This window comes from Eutrigla gurnardus, assembly GCF_963514095.1.
Source record: "Eutrigla gurnardus genome assembly, chromosome: 8".
Taxonomy (NCBI): Eukaryota; Metazoa; Chordata; class Actinopteri; order Perciformes; family Triglidae; genus Eutrigla; species Eutrigla gurnardus.
In genome coordinates this window covers 17,222,000-17,247,156 of record NC_139922.1, presented here as the reverse complement: position 1 = coordinate 17,247,156, position 25,157 = coordinate 17,222,000, and the positions used below count along the sequence as shown (strand labels likewise).

The 25,157-nt window shown below is 41.3% G+C and overlaps 4 protein-coding genes across 5 annotated transcripts; all 4 read right to left on the bottom strand.

Annotated features, from left to right (window-relative positions):
• Nucleotides 1-200: 200 nt before the first annotated feature.
• On the bottom strand, nucleotides 201-5,208 carry srsf6a (serine and arginine rich splicing factor 6a). The gene is made up of 6 exons (XM_084015869.1): nucleotides 4,994-5,208; nucleotides 4,339-4,601; nucleotides 2,569-2,690; nucleotides 2,244-2,446; nucleotides 2,086-2,157; nucleotides 201-1,894 (listed from the first exon to the last, which is right to left on the bottom strand). Exons 1-6 carry the CDS (start codon nucleotides 5,098-5,100, stop codon nucleotides 1,390-1,392), a joined length of 1,272 nt encoding a protein of 423 aa, XP_083871995.1. The 5' UTR covers nucleotides 5,101-5,208; the 3' UTR covers nucleotides 201-1,389.
• Nucleotides 5,209-6,207: 999 nt separating this feature from the next.
• On the bottom strand, nucleotides 6,208-11,268 carry eif2s2 (eukaryotic translation initiation factor 2, subunit 2 beta). Its single transcript, XM_084015874.1, has 9 exons — nucleotides 11,138-11,268; nucleotides 9,458-9,641; nucleotides 9,233-9,333; nucleotides 8,888-9,017; nucleotides 8,703-8,803; nucleotides 8,134-8,282; nucleotides 7,971-8,027; nucleotides 7,744-7,829; nucleotides 6,208-7,547 (listed from the first exon to the last, which is right to left on the bottom strand). Exons 1-9 carry the CDS (start codon nucleotides 11,150-11,152, stop codon nucleotides 7,372-7,374), a joined length of 999 nt encoding a protein of 332 aa, XP_083872000.1. The 5' UTR covers nucleotides 11,153-11,268; the 3' UTR covers nucleotides 6,208-7,371.
• A 1,420-nt stretch (nucleotides 11,269-12,688) lies between these two features.
• On the bottom strand, nucleotides 12,689-17,331 carry LOC311017344 (charged multivesicular body protein 4b-like). Its single transcript, XM_084015591.1, has 5 exons — nucleotides 17,015-17,331; nucleotides 15,617-15,794; nucleotides 15,092-15,206; nucleotides 14,599-14,725; nucleotides 12,689-14,037 (listed from the first exon to the last, which is right to left on the bottom strand). Exons 1-5 carry the CDS (start codon nucleotides 17,199-17,201, stop codon nucleotides 13,973-13,975), a joined length of 672 nt encoding a protein of 223 aa, XP_083871717.1. The 5' UTR covers nucleotides 17,202-17,331; the 3' UTR covers nucleotides 12,689-13,972.
• Nucleotides 17,332-19,481: 2,150 nt separating this feature from the next.
• Nucleotides 19,482-25,157, bottom strand: LOC311017015 (vesicle-associated membrane protein-associated protein B-like). Of its 2 annotated transcripts, none has more exons than XM_084015111.1 (6): nucleotides 24,821-25,157; nucleotides 23,423-23,575; nucleotides 22,390-22,493; nucleotides 22,078-22,158; nucleotides 21,561-21,692; nucleotides 19,482-20,200 (listed from the first exon to the last, which is right to left on the bottom strand). In XM_084015111.1, exons 1-6 carry the CDS (start codon nucleotides 24,876-24,878, stop codon nucleotides 20,027-20,029), a joined length of 702 nt encoding a protein of 233 aa, XP_083871237.1. In that variant the 5' UTR covers nucleotides 24,879-25,157; the 3' UTR covers nucleotides 19,482-20,026. The 2 variants fall into 2 exon arrangements, with proteins under 2 accessions (XP_083871237.1, XP_083871236.1); XM_084015110.1 differs by having other exon boundaries at nucleotides 21,561-21,743; nucleotides 24,821-25,148.

The following is a 25,157-nucleotide window of genomic DNA, read 5'->3' as shown; positions in this document are numbered from 1 at the left end:
GGAGACCGACGGCTTTCATTTAAAAAGTATAAACAGGCTCTGCGCCTGTTCTTCAACAGATTGATCCTGTCCATTTCCCGAGAAAGGGCCGCCCCTCAATGAAAGAGCATTTATTATATAATTAGCAGGATATAGGTCATGTCGATACTGCAGTCAAGGTTTCTGTGATGCCGACACAAAGAAAAAGGCACACGGCAGGATTATTTTCAGTAAGATCTTTAATTGAACATACAATTTTAAAAAAAGGAAAAAAAAGTATATTTTTCTGTTGGATCCAAGTTGCATGGATGGGGAAAACAAATTTGTTCCACAAGATGGAGATTTGGGGGGGGGGGGGGGGGGGGGGGCGCATTCAGCAAGTCTGATTGTATTACTCATAACACCACAAAAAAAAAACACCCGTCAGAGATTTGAATTATGTACCCTTCCAAGTACAAAAACTCATGTATTTGCTGTACTTTAAACAGGCTTGACAAAACCCTCAACCCCTGGATATAACTTGCAGAAAAAAAGATGGATGAAATACAAATTGAAAGTCACTTTCAGGCTTGCAATCAAAGCGAAGCAGTAAATGCGAGAAAAATGGGACATTGCATTTGAAGCTCTAGGCAAACAGAAATCCAGAAAGTACAAGGTCTTCCACAGATCACCCGCTCAATGTTACAAAAAAAGAAAGTAAGCAACAAACAGAAGAAATCAGTTTTCGATGCCGATCACATGGTCTATGTACAAGAGGTTAAAAGGGGACCATAGTAGTCCACCTACAATGCAAGTTGTTCAAACATGAAATACAAACTTTTATTCATTTTGTAAATACGCAGTTCAAGTTCTTGCATCCCGGTTGTGCATTTTAGAGTGCTGCAAGACAACACCAGAATGGCCAATTCCTTAAGAAAGCAATTTTTGAGACTGCAGTTCAAAAAGGGAAACCGCTTCAATGCTGTAGCCAAATGCTACTTTTCTCCAACAACTCATGCAGTTGAATGAGCATGAAACAGAGCTGTTGCATCAACCTGTCTGATGGTTGATCCAGAAAAACAACGCTAGTAAACTGTAGCAATCTACCAACTAAACAAGATCCGTCGCAAAATGAGATGGAGTTTAATTTTTTGGGGAGACGGGGACGTGTCCCATCTCGAGCTGTATAAAAATTAAGGTTTTGGAAAATAATCATGGCGAAAATGTGTTTTAGAGGCTATTCAGAAACCAAAAGTTAATGTGGCGCATCCTCTAATAAAATTGTATCTAAAACATGTTTAAGACAAGTGCACACTTGAAGGAGAAAAGTAGACAAGCTAGGAAAAATAAGCAAGTATGACAACACTGCTCAATATGTACAGCATAGGGATCAAGCTCAATAATGAGACGTGCCTCCCATATCCAATTCCACTAATCCTGAGAAGCTGATCTAGAACGGGAGCGGGACCTTGAGCGAGACTTTGAGCGGGAGGCTGAACGTTTCTCCCTGGACTTGGATCTTCGCTGTTCCGCATGTGGGGATGGGGAGCGGGAGGGAGACTTGGCGACACGCTCCTCCTTCCCGTTCTCCTTCGGGGAAGCTGAACGACTGCGGGACTTGTCACCACACACTTCCTTGGATCGACTGCGAGAATCCCGCTCTGACTTTACCTTTGAACGACTCTTTGAACGGGACTTAGATTTCCGGTCAGCTGAGCGGGACCCAGATTTACGGTCGGCTGAGCGGGACCCGGATTTACGGTCGGCTGAGCGGGACCCGGATTTGCGAGAGCGTGAGCGAGATTTAGATTTGCGGGATCGAGAGCGGGACCTGCGGTTGCGGGATCGTGATTTGCTGTCTCCTGACTTGGAGCGAGACTTTCTTCCAGATCTGGAGCGGGAATTGCGATGTCTCTTATTGCTACGGGAACGAGACCTGTAAAGAATAAAAGAAAATGCATATGCTTTATATGACTGCACACATTAAAAAAAAAAAATAAGTGAATTGATTTCTTGCAAAAGGATCCAATAGGCCCTTTACGCAGCAGCCATTTAAAGACTGGTGAAACTACGGATAAAAATGTAATGTAAAAACTTTAAAATTCCTAATCTGTAACCCAGTCTCACCTGGAGCGGGATCGGGAGCGACTCCTGGAGCTCCTGTGGCTCCTGCTGCGGGAGCGGCGCCGACTACGAGATCTATGGATGACAGCACACAATCAAAAACGGGAACAACTTTGTTGGTAACGCAGAGCCAAAGGAGCTTTGTGTGTGTGTACTCCTACCTTGAGCGGCTGCCAGAGTAAGACCTTCGTTTGCGAGGTCTATCCTCCACTAGACGAATCTTCCGTCCATTAATGTCTGTACCGTCCAGCTTGTCAATGGCCCTCTTCATGTCCGACTGGGACCGAAACTCGATGACACCCTCATTTGTTCGTTCCTTGTGGGCATCTGCATAAGTGACCTCTCCTGCCTGCCGCATGAAGTCCTGTGAGATGCAAAAAAATAAATTGATAAATAAATGAATATGCTCACATTCGGTCTCAATCCAACAAGTCACCAGAGTTAAATGTACCGAGGAAAAACAATGGTTTGTGTTCAAACATGTACCTTGAGGTCCTGCCAACTGCAGCGGCTGGACAAGTTCTCCACGATGAGACGGTACTCAGTACGGACTGGAGGTCCATACTTGTCCCTGCCAGTTCGGCTACGGCTGCTATAACCACTGCTACCTTTAAAAACAACAGCACATGAAAAAGTTAGAAATTACAAAAAAAAGAGAGGCAAAAACACAAAGAACTACAGGCCTGGATTATCAAATGAACACAAGACAGTGACCTGCCAGATAAAAGTCCAAGGGGGTATAAATTTGAACTAAATGAAAGGAGTCTCTGTAATCCCGTTTTCAAACACAAAGCTTGAGATAAGTGATCTACAGGCCACTACACGGGCTCTTTGTATCGTTTGTATTGTTCAGCATTTTGATGTTGTTCTCTGCTGCAAAGAACACCACTGCATCTGTTTCCGGCAATACAAAGCCTGTCTTACTCCGGTACATCACACTGTGATGGTCTAGCTGCACAAACAAATGAACAGTGATGTTCTTTCGAGACCTCCGAACCCTGTAACACAAACAGAAAGGAGGTACCCACATAGGTTGCGGTTACGGATACTGTTCGATCAAATTGAGAAAGATCGGTGTAAAAAAAACAAACATATATACACCAATCTTTTGGCATTTGACCGGATGTCGGTCTGAAATTTGGTTTTCCCATTTTCTCACTTACAACATTTCTTTTGATTGTAAGTGCTTTACTTGAGCTGCTCCACTTATGTTTGCTGTCAACATAGAAACCAATGGCAATCCTCACCATCACCCCTGGTCTATTGGCAAAAGGCTGCTGTCATCATGGCTTCCGGTTAGGTCAGCCAAGGATCAAGGGGGGGGCAAAGGTCACACACACATTGTAAGGTGAAAGCCAAGGCCAAACGGGACAGGCAGTCATCTTAGCCAGTCATCTTAGCCTCAATGGACTCTCAGCCTCAGCCGCAACTGGACTCTTTCAAATTGAAACATCAAGGACTTTTGTTAATATTGAATATAAAAAATATATATCAAAGTTATAAAATATATATACATTTCACATGAAAATGTTATTGTCTTAATGATTAAGCTAAAATTACACTAGCTAGGTTTATGGTGATCATTTGTGATAAGCTTACTTTGGTTCCAACAACACCAATTGGGAAATTCATGCCTTTAAAACATGGCTCACCAAAATAATCATCCAAGAGAACTTTGTAATCCATAAAAGGAAAGCCTTGCTTTCAAGTTATTTTAGCTACTGCAAACTCTTCAGCCTGAGTTCTGCTATTTGAGGGCTGCGACGTGCATATTGTTGTTCCACCCCGATAATGAACTACAGACCAATCAAATGTGGCCCATAATCACTAGGGAGGAGCAAAAACCAGCAGGTCACCAACCCTTGATGGTAGAAAATGAGAACTGTGCTCAGCAGAATGAGACACAAGGGGAAAAATATTAACCTGCCTGAGCAAGAAGGAAGACCAGGAACATGTGGGCATGGGCCTACTGCTACACACATTTAACATGAATGGAGTACAGTACCACTATAAATATAGCAACCTTGTCCATGCAATCTGAGCCATAGAAAAACTTAACCACGTAACACTATGGGAGTGCGGGCTGCTGATTATAAACCTCGACAGTGCGCCTGAAATTGTTACATATATGTAAACTTATGCTGCACGTCTGTCAATTAGCGCCAGTTTGAAACAACAAAAAAGCTTTCTGTTCTGTCCACATCGACACTTCACCCCAAGGAGCAGAGAGAGTATCTTGTAAGAGACTGCACTTACTGCGCCCACCGCCGCCGCCGCCGCCGCCGCCACCACCACCACCTCCTCGGTCTCCCCCTCCTCGGTCTCCCCCTCCTCCTCCTCTTTCTCCCCCTCCTCCTCCTCCGCCGCCGCCGCCGTAACCCCCCTGGTAGCCATCTCGATCTCGCCGCGGCCCGCGGGCATGCTCGACGATCACCCGCTCCCCGCACAGCTCCTTCCCGTTCAGCTCGTACACGGCGTCGTCGGCGTCCCGGTTATCCTCGAACTCCACGAATCCATAGCTGTAAAAAAAAAAAAACGCACTTGAATAATAGAGCCACAGAAAATACAGCCATAATAAAGAACAAAGTCGCATCCAGTTTAGCACGCCATGTGTTGCGTTTACATTGAACTAGCTAGCCAGCTAGGTACGGTTAGCTGGGCCTAGCTCCGCATCGGTGCAAACACAAAGACGCCATGTTGGCCATGCGACATTTGTCGTGCGAAGTTGAGGAAATAACACTAAAAAACAAAACAACTCGCAGGTTTAAGTTCACAAGCTGACTTAATGACTGAAAAATACATTTTATTTCAAATATATAAAGTTTCCCTATCTGCAGCGATTTCGGGAACACGAAGTGTTAGCATTGATGCTAGGCTAACCCCGCGTTTGCATTTTCATAAAAATACTCACCCGTTTTTCAAATCGACTTCCATGAGCTTTCCATAGCCGCTGAAAAAACGCTGGATGTCTTTTTCGCGGACATGATAGCTCAGTCGTCCAATATAAACACGAGGCATGGTTTCACGCCTAACGTTGTTCTCGCCTTTTCTTCACCACGACTCGATTCCAATCTCAACGATGTCGCCGAAAGCCGATAGCACCATGCACTACACTTCTTCTTCTTGTTCGTCTTCTTCCTCTCCTTCTTCTTCTATCGTCTGTCGGCACAGCAATCAGAGCTGCATTACTGCCACCAACTGGACTGGAGGGACATTGACAAGACAAATAAGGGATTGGAGGGGTAACAACCTCAGATTATTTTAGTTTTATGCAGACTTTGCGCTTCTTTTCTCTAGACTGTCTTTTGCAACAAGATTTGATAAATGTTTCTGTTTGGTACTCATTTCTGTTTGATTTTTTTCAATGTATCAACGTTTCAATTTTATGTGAATGAGTTCGATGTCTCCCTTTAATACTGTGTAAACTGACTGTTTAAAAGCACAATTAGGTAAAAAAAAATATTCTTCAGTAAATGTTCTTATCACTAAAGAAAAAAAGGAAGCTAAAGGTTAAACTTAAAATGAAAATTTCAAGTATATCCTATTTTTTCTGAGTATTAAAATATACATCTCATATAGAAATATGGACTTCAACAACTCCGACACTTAAAAAAACACCATGTCACCAAAAGCAGTTTAGTAATTTAACGTTGGCTGATAATTGAGAAGGATGAGTGGGTTGATCATCATTAAGTATTGGCCTTGGGTGAAATACAAATTGCATCGTCTTGGTGCTTTACGCTAGTGTCATGTAAGTTTTAAAATTAAAGTACTCCAATGTCAGTGTCTCAAAAAATTTAAAATCAGTTATTAGTATAGTTAATATATACTTTCAGCCTATACACCATTTATTTGTTTTTGTTAATACACATAACTTGGTAGATTTTACAATGACCCAAATAAGACAACTTCTCAGGTATAAAAATACATTATTTTTAAGTAACACTATTTGGCCTCCAGCTGCAGCAGCAACATGGCACCTAACAATGAACTAAACAAATTACTAACTTATAATGATTTTCATGATAAAATATATTTTTTAAATAAATACTGAATAAGAGATTTTTTCTGTACAAAACGAAATGTAGGGAACACGGATGTAAGGACACACAGAGAGAGAAATAATCGAGAGAGAGTAGAATATTTTATTTTTGTAAAAACCAGGTTTTAAAATTATTTCAGCCAGTCCTTCTAATCCACATTCTTCTCACACAAGAACAGTATGTCAGATAGCATCCTGCATCACTGGAATGAAGCTCTTCACATCGTGGCTACCTTGTGGTGTAAATTTATTGAAATCTCACTTGTCAGACTTATCTGAGGGGCTTGCTCACGAGATTTTTTTTTTTTTAGGGGGGGGGGGGGCATTTGCATGTAACTGTGAGTTACGGGATATGGCATGAGCTCAAGAAACCTGCTCTTCTTGACAAAATTTATTTTATTCATTTTCACATCACATCTCTGATGTTTGGTCGAATGCCACAAAAGCACTCCCGAACAAACCGTAGAATTTCTATGTCCGTTTCACAACCAACCTCTAGAGTCCTCAGTGAGACGGTGCCCCCCTCATCAACCCACATTTGTTTGACTCTGCTCATCTCTTCTATAAGATGATCAAAATACGGTCTCCGTTCAGAGCCTTTCGCAGATTACTTAACGTTCCTGTTTGTTCTCCAGCCGATTGATTTTGAATTCTACCTTTGATAAGCTAGTGCAGAAAATTCTAGACTGTCAAGTTTTGTGATTTTGGGGCCGGACCAGAATCAGGAACACAATCTTGAGTTGAAGCGATGTAGAATTCAAGAGTAGAGGGGAACACATGAGCCACACGCTTACAATTAACAGAGCGACTATGCTCCATCATTGCAGATCAACTTAGCTAAACAATTACAATTTGGCTGGTCGCATGGAGAAAAATATTCCTTATCCAAAGAAATATTCATATGTGGCGAATGTAAAGTGGGAGAGGAAGGAATGAAGAAGCCATATTAAATCAGGGTTTTTCTTACAGGAATCACAGCAAATGAAAAAAAGAAACCTAGGAGGTGGATGGTTCATAAGCCAGAGAACAAATCGATCTTATGGTGCCTGAACCCAATCTGTCAGCTTTAGATTCTCTCTCACTCCCTGCCTGGTCAGGCCACCCCACAACTAAACAGCCAAACCCTCCCACAGTTCGATCCAGAGAGTCCTTTTCACGAATCAAGGGGGCATCCGACCCCAGCTTCAGCCCTTCTGAGGGGAAAGGGAGGGGCCGAAAGAGGAGTGGGAGCCCAGTTTTGGTGCTCTTTAGTTGGCCTTGGCGCGGAGCTGCGCCCTCTTGCCCGTCACAGCCTGGAAGCCGGTCTTGATGCTGGCGACGGAGCAGCGGGAGTGGCACGTTTCACACTGCAGGAAATAGAGGCGAGTGTCCTTCTGCAAGATGGTCTCTGGGGAGCGGCAGGTGTGACACGTCACATATTCCTCTGCAGAGGTGAGAAGACGGTTATTAGCAGTGAAGTACTCACAGGAGTAACCTGCACATTGTTTTAGATGCTCTTGGTAAAGAAGAACAAGTAAATTAATTAAATGTGAATGTTGGATGTTATTATACACATTCCCTTGTTGGTTTTCCTTGCTATGCCCCCTTCCCTGCAGACACCTTTGTAAAAAAATACTTACTGATATATCTTCTCAACACATTTTCTATCTGTTTCTGTTGAAATCTGCCTTTAATCACAAGCTGATTATTTCCGTCTATGGAACCACTGTGAACAAAAACCAAAACACAAATCAAACTTTCAGAACAATGCACACGTGAAATGTTTCTTTTTGCCGAAAACTGACACAAAATCCAATTACTGTATTGTCTGGAATTTTATGAGAAAAAAAGATAAAAATTGTTTTACCTCGTTCCCAACTCAGCCAACAGGAAAGCGAGGAGATGTTTAGGCTGACGATGCAACCTGTGATGAAGTACACGAGAGGTCAGTTTGCAAATAATACTTAAATGGGGTCAACTGGACGAGACAGTGACAGTGTGAGAGGTGAACAGGAGAGCGGGAGGCTCACAGTTTGCAGATATCTGTGAAGTTGACGAAGGAGGTTTTCTTGGTTCCCACTCGGACCACCTGAGGAGGCTTCATCACAAACTTCCTTTTCTCTCCAGCCACCATATCCGGGTTCTTCTCTCTCATGATGTTGAAGACTCGGTTCAGGAGCTGAGATGGAGGATATCAATTAAAAAAATAATGAAATAACAAGTATCACTGGATTCCATTAATGCTAAAGACATCTTAAAACATGACGATTTCCCACATGATTTCTACGACGATTTATGGACCACAGATATAATGATGTCCTTAAAAAAAAGACAGTCTTGTATTTATTCCAATTTCCAGGAAGTTAAGTTAACAATTGAGATCTGTTCCTCCTTTTTTCCCGTGACATTATTCGACTCATCTTTCATTTTCTGCTTTTGCATACACAATGAGGAAGTATGACATTTGAGTGGAGAAAAATACATTTCCATGACTTGCATCTTCCAATTCCCCTGAACACAAACCGGCCGTCCTTCTCGTGAAGAATGAGTTGTGTATGGCAGAGTCTTGGATGTGTGTGCGTGTTTACAGCTGTCCTACCTCATCATAACTGTAGTCTCTTTCAGTGCCAGCCCAGGTTGGTCCTGTGGAGGAGCTGAACGAGATCCCGTCATTGTTCTTCCCTTCATCATCCTCCAAAGCTGGAAACGCATCATACAAAAATATTATTACACACCCTTCTTCCTTTAATTCTCCGCTTTAAACATGAGGTGCCTTGTTCTTACCGTCATCCTTCTCTAGTAACTCTCCCTCATCAAAGTCCACTTTCTTTGACTTCTTCTTTTTGGTAGGAAGCATCAGGTCCAGGTTGTCCTCTTCCAATACCTCTGTCTGCTCTCCTTCAATTTTCAGCTCCTGAATCGCACCAACGAGAAGGGAAAGTCAGCGGTCGTGTATGTGGTTAAGAACAGCAGATAGAGAAGAGGCATGAGAAGGCAACCGTATAAGTGGAATAACAAGTGTTGTTGTAAAATGACCAGACAGGGGAAAAAAGGATGCAAAGGACATGTATAAACCACAAGTGATGGGGAGGAAGAAGAATATATGGTGGTGGTTTAGCAGTGACCCACCTTTAATCCCTCCTCGACCTCATTTTCAAATACTTTCTTGGGTTTCTTCTTCTTTTTCTTCTGGTTGAAGAAGTTCAAGTCGTTCAAATCATCAGACGGCTCTAGAGAAGACAAAACAAACTTGGTTTAATTCCAACAAAATGCAGGCTGGTGGTTACATGTACAGTGTAACGTCCCTCATGAAGAACAGACACTGACTAAGGCATCGCCTTCTCTTATTCTAACCTTTCTTCCTGCCTTCATCTTCATCAAATTCCATCTCCTTGTCATCTCCAGTTTCTGGTTCAGCCTCCTTGGCCTCAACCTCCTTTGCTTCTTCTCCTCCCACGCCCTCTCCTCCCTCCTCATCCAGCATGAAGGGCTTCTTCTTCTTCTTCTTCTTCTTGGTCATATTGGGATCAAAAATCATCTGAGGAAGGAGAAAAAAAGAGAGAAAATTTAATTTTATAACTAACAATTTTATTAACTTCAACATTTTCTGTTGTAATATATGTGCATCATTATCAATTGCTCAATACTTTATTGTTTCCAAGCTCCCACGTCTGTGATGTTTATATTATTATATTACGATGACGAAAAATATTAACTTCCTTTTCTTAAAATGTCTTCAGTTGTATACGCTGGGTCACGGCAGATCATTTTCAGCATGTTTCACTGTGATCATTATTAGTTACAGGATGACGTGATACACCCAAAAACAGATGAGACAAAGAGGCAGGACATCATCTTTGCAATTCTATGATTTTAGCGTTATTATGTTCATTGTTGCCCACTTGACATTAACAGGGTGTCAATTTAACCATTAGTTTCCTAATGAGTCAGCTGGTAACAATATATATATATATATATATATAGAAATAAAAGAGTTATTCAACATCTATCCTGTCCTGTGATGGATCATTTATGACAATAATGAAATATTCAGTTGACAAAAACTAATTTCTCTATCATATCCATCAACAAAGTCCATCTGTTACAGGCATCTTGAAATCAAATGATAGCTAATCAGATACCTTCACGTTCTGGACGATTTGTCGGATAAAAGGAGGAATCTGAATACGTCAACTGGGAATCTGGGAAATTGGGATCTTTCACTATATTCTCATTTATGGAGTAAAAAAAAATAGATCAAGAAAATAACTAATCGAGATGCAGATACACAAGAGACGCCTACCAGCCATTGAAAACTAGTATTTTGTGTGACAGTGGCATAAATCGATATATAGCATAATATAGATGCTGTGAGTCACTTAATACATAGAGATACTCCTTCTCGTCTCAACGGCTATTGTTTTTTCAGTTATCTGATGCAATGTTCTGAATGACTGGGCTGGTTTGTCATCGTGACCAACGATAACTTTGAATTAATTTAACATTAGAAAGAAAATAAAACACATTTCGTGACATTTAATTGTGTCAATGTTGACTTGCATAATTCTGATGGTTACATCAGTCACGACTAACAGCTGTGGCCGGGTGTGAAACTGTCCGTTACCGTTAACGTTAGCGGCAGCATTGTGTGTCCGGTAGAGAACATTGTTAGATAGCGCCGCAGCTTAGCTAGCGGCCAGCTAACGCTAGCTAGCGAATTTCGACCCTTTAATTCGAGTAGCTAGCGGCTATGACAGAGCAGATTGATAAACCACATAGGAAATTAATACTCTGCACGACGCGACACGTCGTGAAACAGTCGCGTGCTGGGTTTTTCCGCGTCGTTTTGTCTTGTCGGTCCGCTGCTAGCTTGGCTGCAGCCATGTGAGAGGTGGTGCGTTCAGGGAGGGGAGCAGCGGTGCCGAGGCCCAAAGTCATACTCAGCACCGATCCGAGCTGATAACTCAACCGTGTTCACCCAACAAGTCTACACACCGACACGGACTAGACAGCGGACAATTCGAGGTGACCTACCTCGTCTCCGGACATGTTTACAGGCTGAAATGTGACTGAAATTTGGCTATTTTTGTTCCCCGATCAGTGCCACAATGCTGCGCCGAAAATGTCTTGCATCAGCGTCGGAGCCGCAGTACGCACGCGCAAAGTCGCCAAATCCTGGCGTCATTAGTTTGCGACATTGCGTCCCGTTGAGTGTTCAAGAGCAGAAATGCACCACCAAAACTGTTCAAATATGATGTATGTACATATATTTACCAATATATTGATTCTGAATGCCCCTTCTTCAATTAAAATGTATTGTTTGGCTTCTTTAATTATTGTTCTACCCAATCAAATCAATAACATATCATTAATTATCTAATCTAACATATATAATATAAATAATACACATATTCAGATTTTCATTTGAAAATGAATTTGAATAAAACATTGCATCAGTCCTATAATCTGAAATTAGAAAATCTCTTATAAAACTTAAATCTATGTATCTATTTCCATCCATCCATTTTCTACCACTTTAACCTGTATTTAGGATCAAGGGGAGAAGGCTAATTTTTTTGTCTTGTAAAGCACATTTATAGTATAGACATAACTAGCTGAAATAAATCTAAAACGTGTGAACATAACATTGCCAGCAGTTATTGTTGTACAGGTACACCAATATCTCATTACTAAGTTGAATTCAATTCAATTCAATTCAGTTTATTTAAGAAGGGGACAGTGCAAACACATGATCATACATGGGTTAAAAATGCCAGAATTAGCCAAAGGGCTAATTTTCATCTGCAGTCCCATGGTATCAATGTAAAAAAGAATACAAATAAAAAGGATACAAAACAACAACTCCAACTGTGGAGTTCTGTCCTTTTAAGCAGGACAGAACAAAACAGAACATCACGGAACAAACAGAGTGCAGAATACAGAGCACCAGTGAAAAAAGGAAGAAAAAAAGAAATACATATTATGCTGAGCCTGCTAGCCAATAGACCACATTCACAACAAATTATTTTAGTGCTGACATGTATTTGGATTGATCATCCATTGTCTTAACTGCTTGGTAAAAGATGTGTATGTGTTGTCATCTGATGTTGTGGGATTGAATTCCATTCTCTTGCACTTTTGACAAACCAGGCTGACTGACTAAAAGTGCTTTTTCACAACGGAATAAACATGTATATGTACCAGGAATTTATCTACTCATGCGTTGCTTGAGATTTCTCATACAATGCTGGTGTCCACAATGTTTAACTCACTGTGTAGAGAATAGCTGACATCTTTGGCTCTCTCTGTGTGTTGGTTTGAATTACAGCTATAAGGACTTGCTTATTAATCAATGGATCATCACTGGAATGATGCTCATTTTCATTTATATATATATTTTTTATATTTTTCTGGTTAAAATGCAACACATTTCATGGCTCCAGATGTTAAAAAATATGAGGATTGTGGCTTTTCTATGAAAGTAACCTGAATATATTTGAGTTTTTGGCAGGTATCAGACTTTCAGGCTCTGGAAAATTATGGATTATGATGTTCTGACATAAATAAGAAAAAACAGAAGAAGAAAAGAATTGAAAACCTTTAATGATTTTGCAAATAATCTTCTCATTTGGATAAATAAAACATAGAAATGCAAACATGCTTGTCCATCCGTCCTTGTGTTATGTTTTATTTCCTATGTACATGACTTTGAAAAACTAAAGGAATTAACTCTTTAAACTCAAAAAATGTTGTAGATCGACTATAATCTATTCTTTTACAAACCACCATCCCCTTCCAGATGCAGTTAATAACATGTGACAATAGTTTATTATTATTATTTTTTCAACATTATACAATTTGAAACAAAAACCCTTATGGCAAGGACCGAGACAGACAGAGCAGGATGAAATGGTTAGGTTTAACATCTCTCTTCCTAGCCGTGCGATGTGATCTGTATTGTGATTTCCCGTTGTTGCATGCTTCGCACAACCCCAACACAACCTCTCAGTGATGGCAGAAATACAGTATATAAAAAGAGACACATTTGGGATATTTACACCAAATAACAAGAACCACTGGTGAGAACGCCTTTGAGGGAGGGAGAAGTCGCTGAAATGGCGACATGAGGGAAAGAGGAGGAGGAAAAAGGACAAAAGCACGCAGCCTGAAAATAAAATAAAGAGGAGGTTTGGATTCTGGCAAACACACAGCTCATAGCTTCTTCATCCAGCTCATGCTGAGCTGTTCTCTTCAAAAGCATTAACAAAAAAAACAAGAAGGAGAGAGAATGTTATTTTTGTCCAGAAGGAGAAAAAAAAACTACATCCAGCCAGTTTAACGCCACAAACACAGGTATATATGAGAGTCAGAAATAGATCTTTGAGGGTTAAACCTCCATGAAAATGTCATTCTCATCCAGTGACGTCAGCAACGCCATGCAGCCTGTAACACTAATCTGACAACAACTCCCTTATCGCACCAAGGAGACCATCGTTACACCTCAGTACGAACTCTGCGGCTGCTGAAATAGCCCAGTCCAGTACAATAATCGTTAAGTGCTAGTACTGGGTTAAAATTTGGGGTAAAAATATGAGGTGACTTTGCCAAAGTACTGTGATAGAGCTTCAATAGAAACGCCCTGGCTGGCTCGTTTTCTGAGCACCCGGAGGCCTCTATAGTTGTGTAGGGGACAGTAAAACAAAGTCTACAGCATTTTTGTTTTTTTATGTAGTGTTAGATAGTCAGCTCTCCTCAGACACACAAAAATATACTCATACACAACATCCTGTCAGTCCATTAATCCCCCCCAACCCCCCCATCCCTTCCTCTTCCCACTCTGATGCAGGTATGATGTGGCAGATCCTGCATTTACATGGCTTCCATTGCCCAGCGCTGCAGGTCCTCCATGTCGTCCTCGTCCTCCTCTTTCTTGGCTTCAGGGGTGAAAAGACAGAAATAACAGATGTGAGAGACGTGAATGAATTAGTACGCTGGTTGTGTGATGAGCTGATTGGCTGGTTTTCCAGACCTGGATCAACTTCTCACTCCCAAATTTTTATTTATGAATTGGCAAGTGGGAAAATTGTATTGTTTCATATGTCCAATACATCGTTGTCGAATGTTTATGTTTACCTTTATTCAGCTTGTCATCCTTGTTTTAGTTGTGTGTCATATATTTATATTTCTGTATATGTATAATTCCTTGTTTGTGTTCACACTTACTAGGCCAATAAAGATGATTCTGATAATTGCGTCTGATAATGTGATGGATGTCCACTCAGACCTGTATGAGGATTTGGGGATGTTTGGGGCTAAGCTACTGCTGTGCCAGACTAGTTCTTGGCCTTGACCAACAACGTCATTGAGGCTCTACCTGGTTACTGCAGTCTGGCACGTAACCACACATATTTAAACATAAGTATTCCTTTAACAAAAAACGATGCTGCAATCAGGCTCACAGAGTTGTTGTATCAGTCTTTCAAAAAGGCTCTTACCAGGTCTGGAAGGTAATGAAGTAGAAGGCACGTTGGGGAGGGGCACGTTTTCTGTTCCCCCAATCTCTAGCAGGTTTTTGTCCAGCTCCTCCTGTTCCAGCTCATCTAGCTCCGCCAGCAGCTCATCCTGACAAACACAGCAAACAAAAACGAAGATGAGGATAATCACCAACTAATTCATGCTATCCGTACAATTGGTGGGGAAAGTCTTTATGAGAGTTTACTCAAAATACTTCAAGTCAGTTGTCGATTTGAGAAAGCATGTTTATTCTGTTGCATTGTCCCCGAAAACGACCGAATACCATGAATTGTGGTGACGTTTGTCGATGAGTAAGACCATTCAAAAATAAGGCAGCCTTAATGCCGAAGTAATGACTCACACATTACTTGGTCAACAAACTGATGTTTCTCAAAATAACGAGGATGATGATGAGCTTTGCTCTACCCGGGTTTAACCTTTTGCAAATCAAATGTCTGAAAAAACGTTTCCCACCTCATCAAACTCCTCTCCGAAGCCGACAGGTTTAGAGATGGCGTCAGAGATTTCCTGGGCCAGCTCCTGCTGCTCTGTAATGTCCTGCATCAGGTCGTCCACCTTGTCAATGTCCCTGAAACAACAGGCAGGTGACGATTCATGTGGAAGTTAACCAGAATGCACTATAACTCCTTTTAACCAAGCCTCATTTACAGACACAAACTCATAAGTTAAAAGTTAGAAGTATTTTCGCATTTTGGCAGAGAAATGTGTAAGAATGTCTGTTTTTATATTATTCATATTATTTTTTAAGTCTGTTGATATCATAATAACATGCAGTGCTCATGGCTCTGGCTTAGGGAGAAATTACTGCATATGGGTCAAATCCTCATGAGCAAAGCATATTTCTCATAATCTTTCTATTGATTTGGAACAGACTCTTTTTTTACTCTCCCTGCAGTCCCACATAGGCAATTAAAAGCAACTTTTTTAACAGGCCAATCCAGCAATCAATAAAATCGGTAACTGGGTGCTCGCTCCTACATGTTTTCATGGGCAGACTTCATGGCCTTGGCAGCAAAGCCCATGTTCTTGAGCACTTCAGTGTTGGTGTTGGCATTCTCCAGAGCCTCTCTCTGGAACTCGATGGTCGACAGCGTGCCATCGATCTGGGCGAGCTGCTTCTCATACCGCTTCTTTCTTTTCAAGGCCTGCAAAGCCGCTGAGGAAAGAAAGACAGAAGGGAATTAAACGATAAATTGATTACATTTATTACATTCACGCACCAATGGCGCAGCCCTTGCGAGAAATTTGATGTAGTGTCCTGCCTGAGGTCACTGGAGCCGGGGATTGAACCAACCGCCTATCTTCCAAATAGAGGACGACTCGCTCAACCTCCGATAGATTGCATAGAAATTACATTCAATGACAAGAGGCAAGACTGTGAAATATGGGGGTTGTTTTGTCACATTGACCCACCACCGAGCGGAATCGTGAATAAAATGATTACACACTAATCATACTAAAAAGTCAACCACAGTAGCGACGCCAACCAAAACGACTTACTCAAACCAGTGAAACAATCAGACAGTGTCATGGTAGGTAGACTCATAATCAACCTTTGTGGAGCTGGAGCAGGAAATAATTAAGGCGTACAAACAATGTACAAACTATTCAGGCAAGGCACAGCAACAAAGCCTTTGTTATTTTATTGAATGCAGCGTAACATACATTTGTGATGACCTCGTGGTCTGTATTCTAGTCAAATATGTAAATATGCATTTGTAGACATGTAATAATCATCATTTATTCTACAACCAACCACATTCATGAGCTTTATGTGACCAGGTGCCATACCACTCCTTCTGGTTACTGTAATACTTTTGCTTCCATATTGCCCGTCATTACTGATGACAAGGTTCTTAAATTCATGGGTCGTTTTGGTTTTCCCCATCATTACCAAGCTGCAAACACGCCCACCTCTCTGGCAGTGATATCACGTCCTTTTAACATGTGCAACTCCGATGCTGCACCTTTGTCCTGTCACACTGAGCCAACGGCTTGATTACCTGACTCCCTGCAGCAGGATAACAGTCGTATCTGTACTTGCCACACCTTTTACATTTTTTAAATGGCCACGAATCAATCGGACGGAAAAAAAAAATACGACCAAAGATCGGGGCGACGTGGCTGGCGTTAAGTTACACCAGTGAAAATAAATAACACCGATAATAAGTCATGAGATAATACAACATGGCACACAGCCGACATAACATCCACTATACTCAGGTGGCAGCCGCGATAGACGGTAGGTGAGGCTGCCAACAGTTCTGACAAATGGGGAAAGTTAGCCAACTTAGCTAACGTGCTAACATCAGGGTTGTTGACCAGTTTGGGGATGAAGCAAAGAAACTATCGGAAATCGCGCCCCCGATGTCTCACCTCTTTTGTTTTTCGTGCCGTTTTTCTTTGCAATTTGCAGTTCCTGCTCGATCTTTTTCTCTAGAAATTCCTGTTTCTTCGTTAGCATTTCCTCCGTCTCTCGGAGTTTCTGGATCGCCTCCTGTGCGCTCGGTCCCTTTCCTCCTTTTCCACCTCCTCCTCCAAATATCTTCGCAAACAACGACATACCTGGGGTGCTACAATGACACTATTTATTTAAAAAAATAAAAATGAAACGAATGTGCGAAACACCAGGGGAAATAGGGCTTAGCTACCTCGCTGCTAGGCTACACTGACACTTCGCCCTAGCCTCAAACCTAAAAGGATTGTTGATGTTTTTCTACTTCCTGGATAAGGCCCTATGACGTCATGCTGCCCGATGAGGGGCGGGTGGTGTTTGTTAGATCTCTGTCTCCATCTGCTGGACAACTGGAGCACTCACTATTACTGCGTCGCATTACGTTGTACTTCAAGACATAGAAGATCTTTGTACTTATTCTTAATCTATTATTCTATTTGTGTACTCATTTATTTTAAAATAGTTTTTCTCTGTAATGTGCCTTTATATGTAGTTCTCGGATACTGGATTTACTTCTGTGCTTATTTAATTATCATCGTAGTTTAATTTGAGGTAAAACAAACTATAAACTATATACATTAAGGAGATTTAGCAAACATGTATTATTTAAGTTTATTTTTCTAAAATTAAAAGGTTATGCTACTTACCACGATATTAGCATGAACTGTTTTATCTATTCCCATTGCTGCTGTAACTGTAAATTTCCCCACCTTGGGACTAATAAATAAGTATCTAATGTTATCTTACACACACATTGTGTTAGATGTGCACGTAAAAACAAGATTTGTGACATCATGATTAGTTTGAAAGCCAATCGTGGCCCAATATTCACACAAGCTTCCGGTGCAGACGTTACACAATGTTCCCATGTCAAGATCTTCATGTGTAGAACATTATTCAGTACTGAATAACTCCATAATTTTAATTCAAAATCTTTTTGCAGCCACACACAATCTAAACTTCATGAGAAAGAAAAATTAAACTTTTCACAGAAGCAGACAGTTGGGGGTGTATGTATTTTAATTCATTATGATGCTACATGATTGATGGTGGTTGTTTAATTATTTCCTTCCTTTACTACAGAATGTTAATAACTTTGCCAGTTATCTTTTTAAGTCTTTATTTTTATGTACATACAAAAGAGTATCCAATTACTTTGTGATTACATTATTGTGTGCCTGTATCTTTGCATGTGTTGCTGATGCCTCTTTTTTTATCTCTTCTCTTTAATGTAGTGTGTATTCACAGGTCAGTCCTCCCAGCCACCCACATACCCACTTATCTCCTCCCCAAGCTCCTTTAGGCAACAAAAAAATACAGATATTTATTATTTTTTTCTCTTTAACAACCTGCTTAGATGGTCACGTGACAGCCGAGACAATACAGCTGTGTTGTTTCAAGTTATCTCATGACCACCAGAGCCCAACGCAAAAGCAAAAATATTTGAAAGGAAACAAAACACACATACACACACACTGATAAACCACACTCAAGATGGTCCCTTTTGTGAAGACAGTATTTTTTTGTTTTGCCAATATAACTTTAACACTAAAAAAAAACAAAAAAAAAACAAACCCATAATAAATCCAGGTCATTTCATGCAGACTGCAGAGTGGACACTTGAATATAGTGCATTTGAATATTATAAACAACAGAAGCATCTGGCTACATGATAATATAAGACAAAAAAACAAAAGAAAAGAAAAAACCCTGCTGTAATACACTAGAGGACGCAAATACAATACTTCATGGGCAAAATTAAACAAGGTGGCCCAAGCTATTGTTACATACTATGTTATATATTGAAAAGGTCCGAGTTGGTTATGCATGACAAGTTGCTTTAAGGGAGCGAGTTTTTGTCTCAATTATCAAGAAAATTAAAGCGTAAACTGGGAAAATCTGATGCCTTTTATTGAATTGCACCTTTTTCTTTGTTTTAAAACTAGATCTCCATGCAGCATAAAGTCTTTGTTGTAATATTGATTTTATCAGGTTATCAGGCCACAAAGAAATATATTTACTGGATTTCTACTGACCCCCTAGCGACAAAAACGATCACGTTTTAATCAGATTTTCAACAAAGACCCCCATTTTTAGGTTGTGGACAGGAAATCAGTACATATGACAGTTGTATTATTAAACCATTTCTCTTCCTTCCTTCTTAAACAGCCTGTGAATTCACTGTTTGTGATCTCCTCACATAAAAACATCCACACGCAGTCACGTCAGCCCACCTGCAGAAGGCAAAAATCAAGGATGCGCACACACACACACACACACACACACACACACACGCACACAGCTTCTACTGGCTCACATTTTTACTACATACGGTTTAGAAGACAATACATCGAGTTTGAATCTAGAAAAAAAGCCTTTCACTGATGACCTCTTCTTGTAGATTATCAGTAATAAATGGAAGAGAGATTATCAGAAGAGGATCTTCGATCTTTCTTATAGACAATGTGAGTGAGGAACTTGAAGACTTAAGAATCAATGAAAGACTTTAGACATTCAGCCAGCGTGAAGCCACATCCACTCCTCACCACAAACTGTTACCTGTGCAAGTTGCGGAAGATCATTTAGGATGGAGGGATGGACGGAAAGAACAGATCAGAGGTGGTGATTATTTTACAAAAAAAAAAGAAAGAAAAAAAAGGCAAGACCTGTGACAAAAAAAACACTCACTCGTGGTTTAACTTGGGATCGCTTTCCTTTGTTCTCTTTTTACATGTTAAATTATTTTCCATCCAGACAAACCATCATGATATTGCCTTAAATGTTTAAAAAAAGAAAAGAAAAGAAAAGAAACAAAAAGAAAAGAAAGAGAAACCAACATAAACCCAGAAGACATCCCTGTGGCTGTCATTGACACGTGTCCTCCCGAGCACGCCGTCCGCCCGCCGGTCAATGTGCTCTGTCTGTCTGTGTCTCTACAGGGCCAGCTTGCCAATGATGACTCCAATGACAAAGAAGAGCACGCAGAGCGCCAGGACGCGGGTGCTTAGGCCTTCGTCCCTCATGGCCGAGGTTGCCATGGCAGAGGAGGAAGAAGAGTGAGGAGCGCCCACTGAGGTCACCTTTCTCTTCCGCAGCCCATCATCCTCCTGCATTGAAGAGAGAAGAGTCAGAAATGCAGTCAAAAACAGCTCAGCGCACATAAACATATGCAGATATAGATTGTTGTTGCGAGCATTGCTGCCCATGGAGGTGAGCACACAGAGATGTTTTCCTATGGTACGGTGTGCCTGGTGTGTGCTCCTCTACTGAGCCGTATGCCATGTTTTTCTCGTCGACCAACAGCAGCGAAACAAGAGCTTGAGGTCTGCTTGAATCTATTATTATTTAATTGCCTGAATGAGTACCCCCGCTCCACAGGCTGATCAGCTGTTTTGCCTGACGCACTCTGCCATGGGGCTTTTTTGAAGCGGCCACGCCTGTTTTGATGAGCCTCAGTGCAATTGGGGCCTTCAAGCACTGTCGCAAATGTCCAATCACAAGCCGAATACATACAAATATCAAACTTAAATACAACACAATATTCTTACGACTCCTTTGTTGCCTTTGAGTGATGATGAGGAGAAACACCTCTGGATGAAAATATAGCTATTTAATGTGAGGAAATGATTGTTACAGCAAAGCATGAAACCTCTGAATCACTTACACGTCTGATTTCTTTGAAAGTCAAACAGTAAGTCAAGTTTACACATGATGTCATTTGGTGACATTTCTAACAGCCACCTGCTACTCTCCCTGCAAAGTGTTGGCAACACTGGTAGGCAATCTAGGGAAGAGACCTTTGGACAAAAGCCCTGCCAAATGCACGATAAGGTTATTCATTTCTAATTTCATTATTTAGAGGCTGCTGGACTAACCCTGGGAGAGAGAACATTACTGCTGGCACTGATGCTGAATGTGGTACAGTTTTCTGTTATCATTGACACCTATATAGACAGATTTTGATATTTTGAAAAGCTACATGACATCTAAAGTATTGAACTTCTACAGCCTCAATTTGAGAGAGTTTTCTGGTTTAACCTCATACGCAGCTTGTCAAAGCCTACAAAAAAATGTTTACCTCTAAATCTAAATAATTAATCCTGTCATGAATGTCACGAATGAAAACTTGTTTAGTCTGTGATAGAGTAGAAGAAAATACAAGGCAGACAGAATGGAGGTGGAATGAGGGAGACGAGTTGTTCCACTGCTGAGCAGGCAGCGTTTTAAGAAGTATGAAAATGGTAGCAGGACTTAGCAGCTAACCAACAGCAACTGAGAATGGCAGTGACTTAGGGAGAAGTTGGTGCCCAACGTGTATGGTATACATCAAACTAGATGCTGTTGTGTTAAACGTCACACCTCTTTTGCTGATGCGATGTGTAATATCTGAAATCACACACTGGGGGTTCTTTACAGAAACTGTGTGTGAAAGCGACTATTGCCTCTTTTTTTTTTGTAGCATCTCACCCTGATCTGTTTGTTTTCTTCCCGTAGCCTCTGCACCTCCATCTGCAGCCGCTTGCACTCCTCCATGATCTTCTTCACCTCTCCGTCATCCAGTGAGGCACTGGCTGACTTGGGCAGCGTGGAGAGCTCAGTCTTAACAGAGGAGGCAGAGGAATACACAGTTTTGTTGGTTTCACTCTCATGCTGTGGAGAGAAGAGTGAGGGCGGGGGAGGGCGGGACACGGGATGAAGAGACATGCAGAGACGTGGTAGAGAGTGAGATGAAAGCACAAACAAATCAAATCATAAATGAATAAATGGGTGATGTACAGTTGTACGTATGTGATTGATGGGTAGGAGCCTGAGCAAAAGGGAAGAAAAGAAACTAAGGGAACATGCGATGTGAATGGCTATTACAGGTCTGCATTCCTTATACTGTGTGACCTACATGAGGAAACTTGTGTGCATCTACACCTGACGATTACTGATTGAATGCTTACAGTAGCACAATGCTCATTAACCAAAGAGTTAGACTTACAGTTTTGTCATTTTCTAGAGGCATCTCAAATGCACATCTCAACTTTGAATCCATCAGCTCTTCAGGCTTTGCCTCCTTCCACTGTGGACACAAAGAGAGACAGACAGGAAGAAAGAAAATGCAGGGAAAGTTAATGCATGGATTCTTTAGCATCAGATCAGTTCTGTTTATCTTTCATGTAATTACAAGGCATTACTTCACAGGAAACGCTCTACAGAATTTAATTACACCGTCATTATTTGGGAAAAGTATTGTAAATGTTTTAAAATATAATATAATCCCCCAAATCATAGTTTATGCAGTGGTACTCACAACTCCTTCCATGTCAGTCATGCCGTATGGAGCCAGCAGGGACTGCACCATGAATTTGTGTTTGCTCTTTTCATTGGGGTCGTAGTCAAATGGCTGTAGCATAACTGTGGGCCGAAACAATAACAGAATGGAGAGTCAGAACACTAGGGAAAGAGTAACTTCCTGTATTGGCACATAACTATGACGCAACCTGCAAGTGAAAAGAAGTCAGTCAGGTTCGTGATTTAGATCACACTGTGACCAGCCAGGATGATCATTCACTTAGCCACTGAAGAAAACAATGACACGGCTCGTAATGAATAGCAGTTTGGTTTCCATGATAGTAATGCAGCGCAGAGGCACGGGACAATTTTCATTCAAATAGTGATATAACAGAAGAGGGGAAATATGCAACTCAAGCTACTGAAGCTTTTAATTATTACTGAGTTGTGAAGTCTTACACCAGAAAACACCTTGCAGGGAGTGTGTCAGGCTATATGGACTAAATAAATATTACAATATCCATTAAACTTTATTTTATGTTCAATACAAATAGGTTGATTATTTGATTTAATGATATTTCTTCAATTTAACAAACCAACAATTTCTATTGTTCCCACTTGATAGATGATAGAACTATGCAGGTATTTTTAATTACCTAGGTTTTATTTTTGATACATACTGGCTGGTAACTTGATATAGCTTTAACATTGTCTTGTCCTTGTGTTATAGCCTGCATTCCTGTAAAATTATACACATTAGTTAACTTGTTTTAGTGTTGCTGCTAAATATACCACTAAATATCTCCTTCTGCTTGGCCAATATAGATTAATAAATGTAGTGATATTTTTTCCTCCGAGTAAATATACTGATATTTATTATAACATTTATACACCAATACCAAATACATAGGCATAATTTGTACATATTGTCTGAAAGCAACTACAGGTTATCACGTTATGAAAGCACCAAGTCAATAAAAAAACAGATATCCGACTGCAGCAGTGTCACCACATGAACACAATGATATGGGAAAACCAACGTTTTTACGAACCAGAAACATTGACGGAGTTTCCAGCGTCAATGATGCCACTGTTTGGGCGCACACAGTATCTGCGAGGCGCAGTGGTTTTGACTTTGAAGCACACATTTCTATCTGTGGGGTTGGTGAGCTTCAGAGTGGCTGTGACGACATCTGTAAACGGGCCTGAGGAGGACACAGAAAAACAGCAAAGTGACTGTGTGTGAATTGACTCTTGTGCATACTATGATGGGTGTTCCTGGTATGCATACATACATTGTGCGTCTGCAAGGATGAACTTATAAGTACTGTTTGTGAGGGGCTCCTCAGAGCCTATCATAAACACTGCTCATTAAACATTAAAACGAGAGCAGTAGAGTGTGCAAGCCTTTAGTTATAATTCATGCCCCGCCCTCTGCCAAAACTTACTAGTATGCTTTCTTGTTGCTTGTATGTCATGTAGATCACATTCACAGTGTATCTCATTCAGAACATCTGAACATATTAAATTGATTATTTGACCTGTGTTGAAAACTGAACAGTTGGTACTTAGGAATGTGTGTTGGACAAGTAACCTCACAGTGCGTTTTCTGCTCTAATCAGATACACTGAGCATCAGTGACTGGGTGGGCGTATGCACCTTCTTCTTGGGTTATCTTAGTTGCATCCAAAGCTCTGCAATAATCACAAATCACTGAACAACCAGCTACCATCACTTAACCCATTTACAGCAATATCCCACACCCAAAGGCAATTATCTCAGAAAGTAGCCATTACCCCTGCCGCACCAGCTCAGTCTGTATTTTCACAATATCTCTGGCCGGATATAGAAAAGCTGGAAAGGAATTTAGGTTGCGCAGTGAAAGAAAACGGTAAATCTCCCAAGCGCAGCGTGCTAGATTAGAATATCTGGAAATAGGCATGGTAATAAGGCTAAGCAATGACATCCTGGTCGCAGAAATTGCTAGAATAGTCACTGCTTGGCAGCTTGGTGTTCTCAACAACATCCGAGAAGAAGGTGTAGTTCAAGTATTAGATCCCAGCACGGTGTTTTGTGCGCTATCGGAGCATAGCACACAAAACATGAGGCAAATGAGTGGTTCTGAGTTCGAGAAATTGGACGGTGGGCCTGCCCTGACGCTGCAATGACAGCTAGCAGTTTGACTTGCTAGCTAGCCAGCCGAATGCTACCTAGCAGGCTGGTTAGCGTCGTCGCACACAGACGAAGTGTCGTTTCATCTGTCAACGCCACTGTTGTCGTGCACACATTTTAAACCACATTATGTCTCACAACGTCCATCTAATTTAATAACAGTAACATAAAAGAACGACACATTAGCACACTGGTCAACGCAGAAATCGATACAGTGGCTATCATTAACGGCTTCATGGTAAGCTAGCCCCCGGCCCTGCCCTCTGCCTCAGCGTTACCTCTGAATTTCAGTTCGTGTTGTGGCTCTAGCACCAGGATTTGTTCTGGTCTGGCCATGTCCCAGGGCTTCTTCCTGTCGTGACGGCGAGGACAATATTTTACCGCAGGTCGCGTTAGCCCGAGGAGGTGAAGCACCTGGCTCCCAGTGAAACAACCCGGCCGTCCGCGGTCTGTGTACGGTAGGGAGGAGGAGGAGGATGAGGATGACTACAAATGCACCAGCACTCGGACCGACTGGTTGGTTGGCTGGCTGGCTGGCTGGCTGGCTGGCTGGCTGGCTGGCTGGCTGACTGACTGACTGACTGACTGCCACCGACAGCTGCTGGAGGCTAACTG

Coding starts and splice junctions, on each gene's coding strand:
- srsf6a (XM_084015869.1), bottom strand. CDS start 5,100: ATGCCTCGTGTTTATATTGGACGACTGAGCTATCATGTCCGCGAAAAA. Junction 2,158..2,243: donor TACTCTGGCAGCCGCTCAAG/GTAGGAGTACAC, acceptor TGTCATCCATAG/ATCTCGTAGTCGGCGCCGCT. Junction 1,895..2,085: donor CGCTCCCGATCCCGCTCCAG/GTGAGACTGGGT, acceptor TATTCTTTACAG/GTCTCGTTCCCGTAGCAATA.
- LOC311017015 (XM_084015110.1), bottom strand. CDS start 24,878: ATGGCCAGACCAGAACAAATCCTGGTGCTAGAGCCACAACACGAACTG. Junction 22,159..22,389: donor TGACTGACATGGAAGGAGTT/GTGAGTACCACT, acceptor TTGTGTCCACAG/TGGAAGGAGGCAAAGCCTGA. Junction 20,201..21,560: donor AAGAAAACAAACAGATCAGG/GTGAGATGCTAC, acceptor TCTTCAATGCAG/GAGGATGATGGGCTGCGGAA.
- LOC311017344 (XM_084015591.1), bottom strand. CDS start 17,201: ATGTCGTTGTTTGCGAAGATATTTGGAGGAGGAGGTGGAAAAGGAGGA. Junction 15,207..15,616: donor AAGTCTGCCCATGAAAACAT/GTAGGAGCGAGC, acceptor CTGTTGTTTCAG/GGACATTGACAAGGTGGACG. Junction 14,726..15,091: donor TCGGAGAGGAGTTTGATGAG/GTGGGAAACGTT, acceptor TGTGTTTGTCAG/GATGAGCTGCTGGCGGAGCT.
- eif2s2 (XM_084015874.1), bottom strand. Junction 8,028..8,133: donor TTCACAGATATCTGCAAACT/GTGAGCCTCCCG, acceptor ACTTCATCACAG/GTTGCATCGTCAGCCTAAAC. Junction 7,830..7,970: donor TTGGCTGAGTTGGGAACGAG/GTAAAACAATTT, acceptor TTTTGTTCACAG/TGGTTCCATAGACGGAAATA.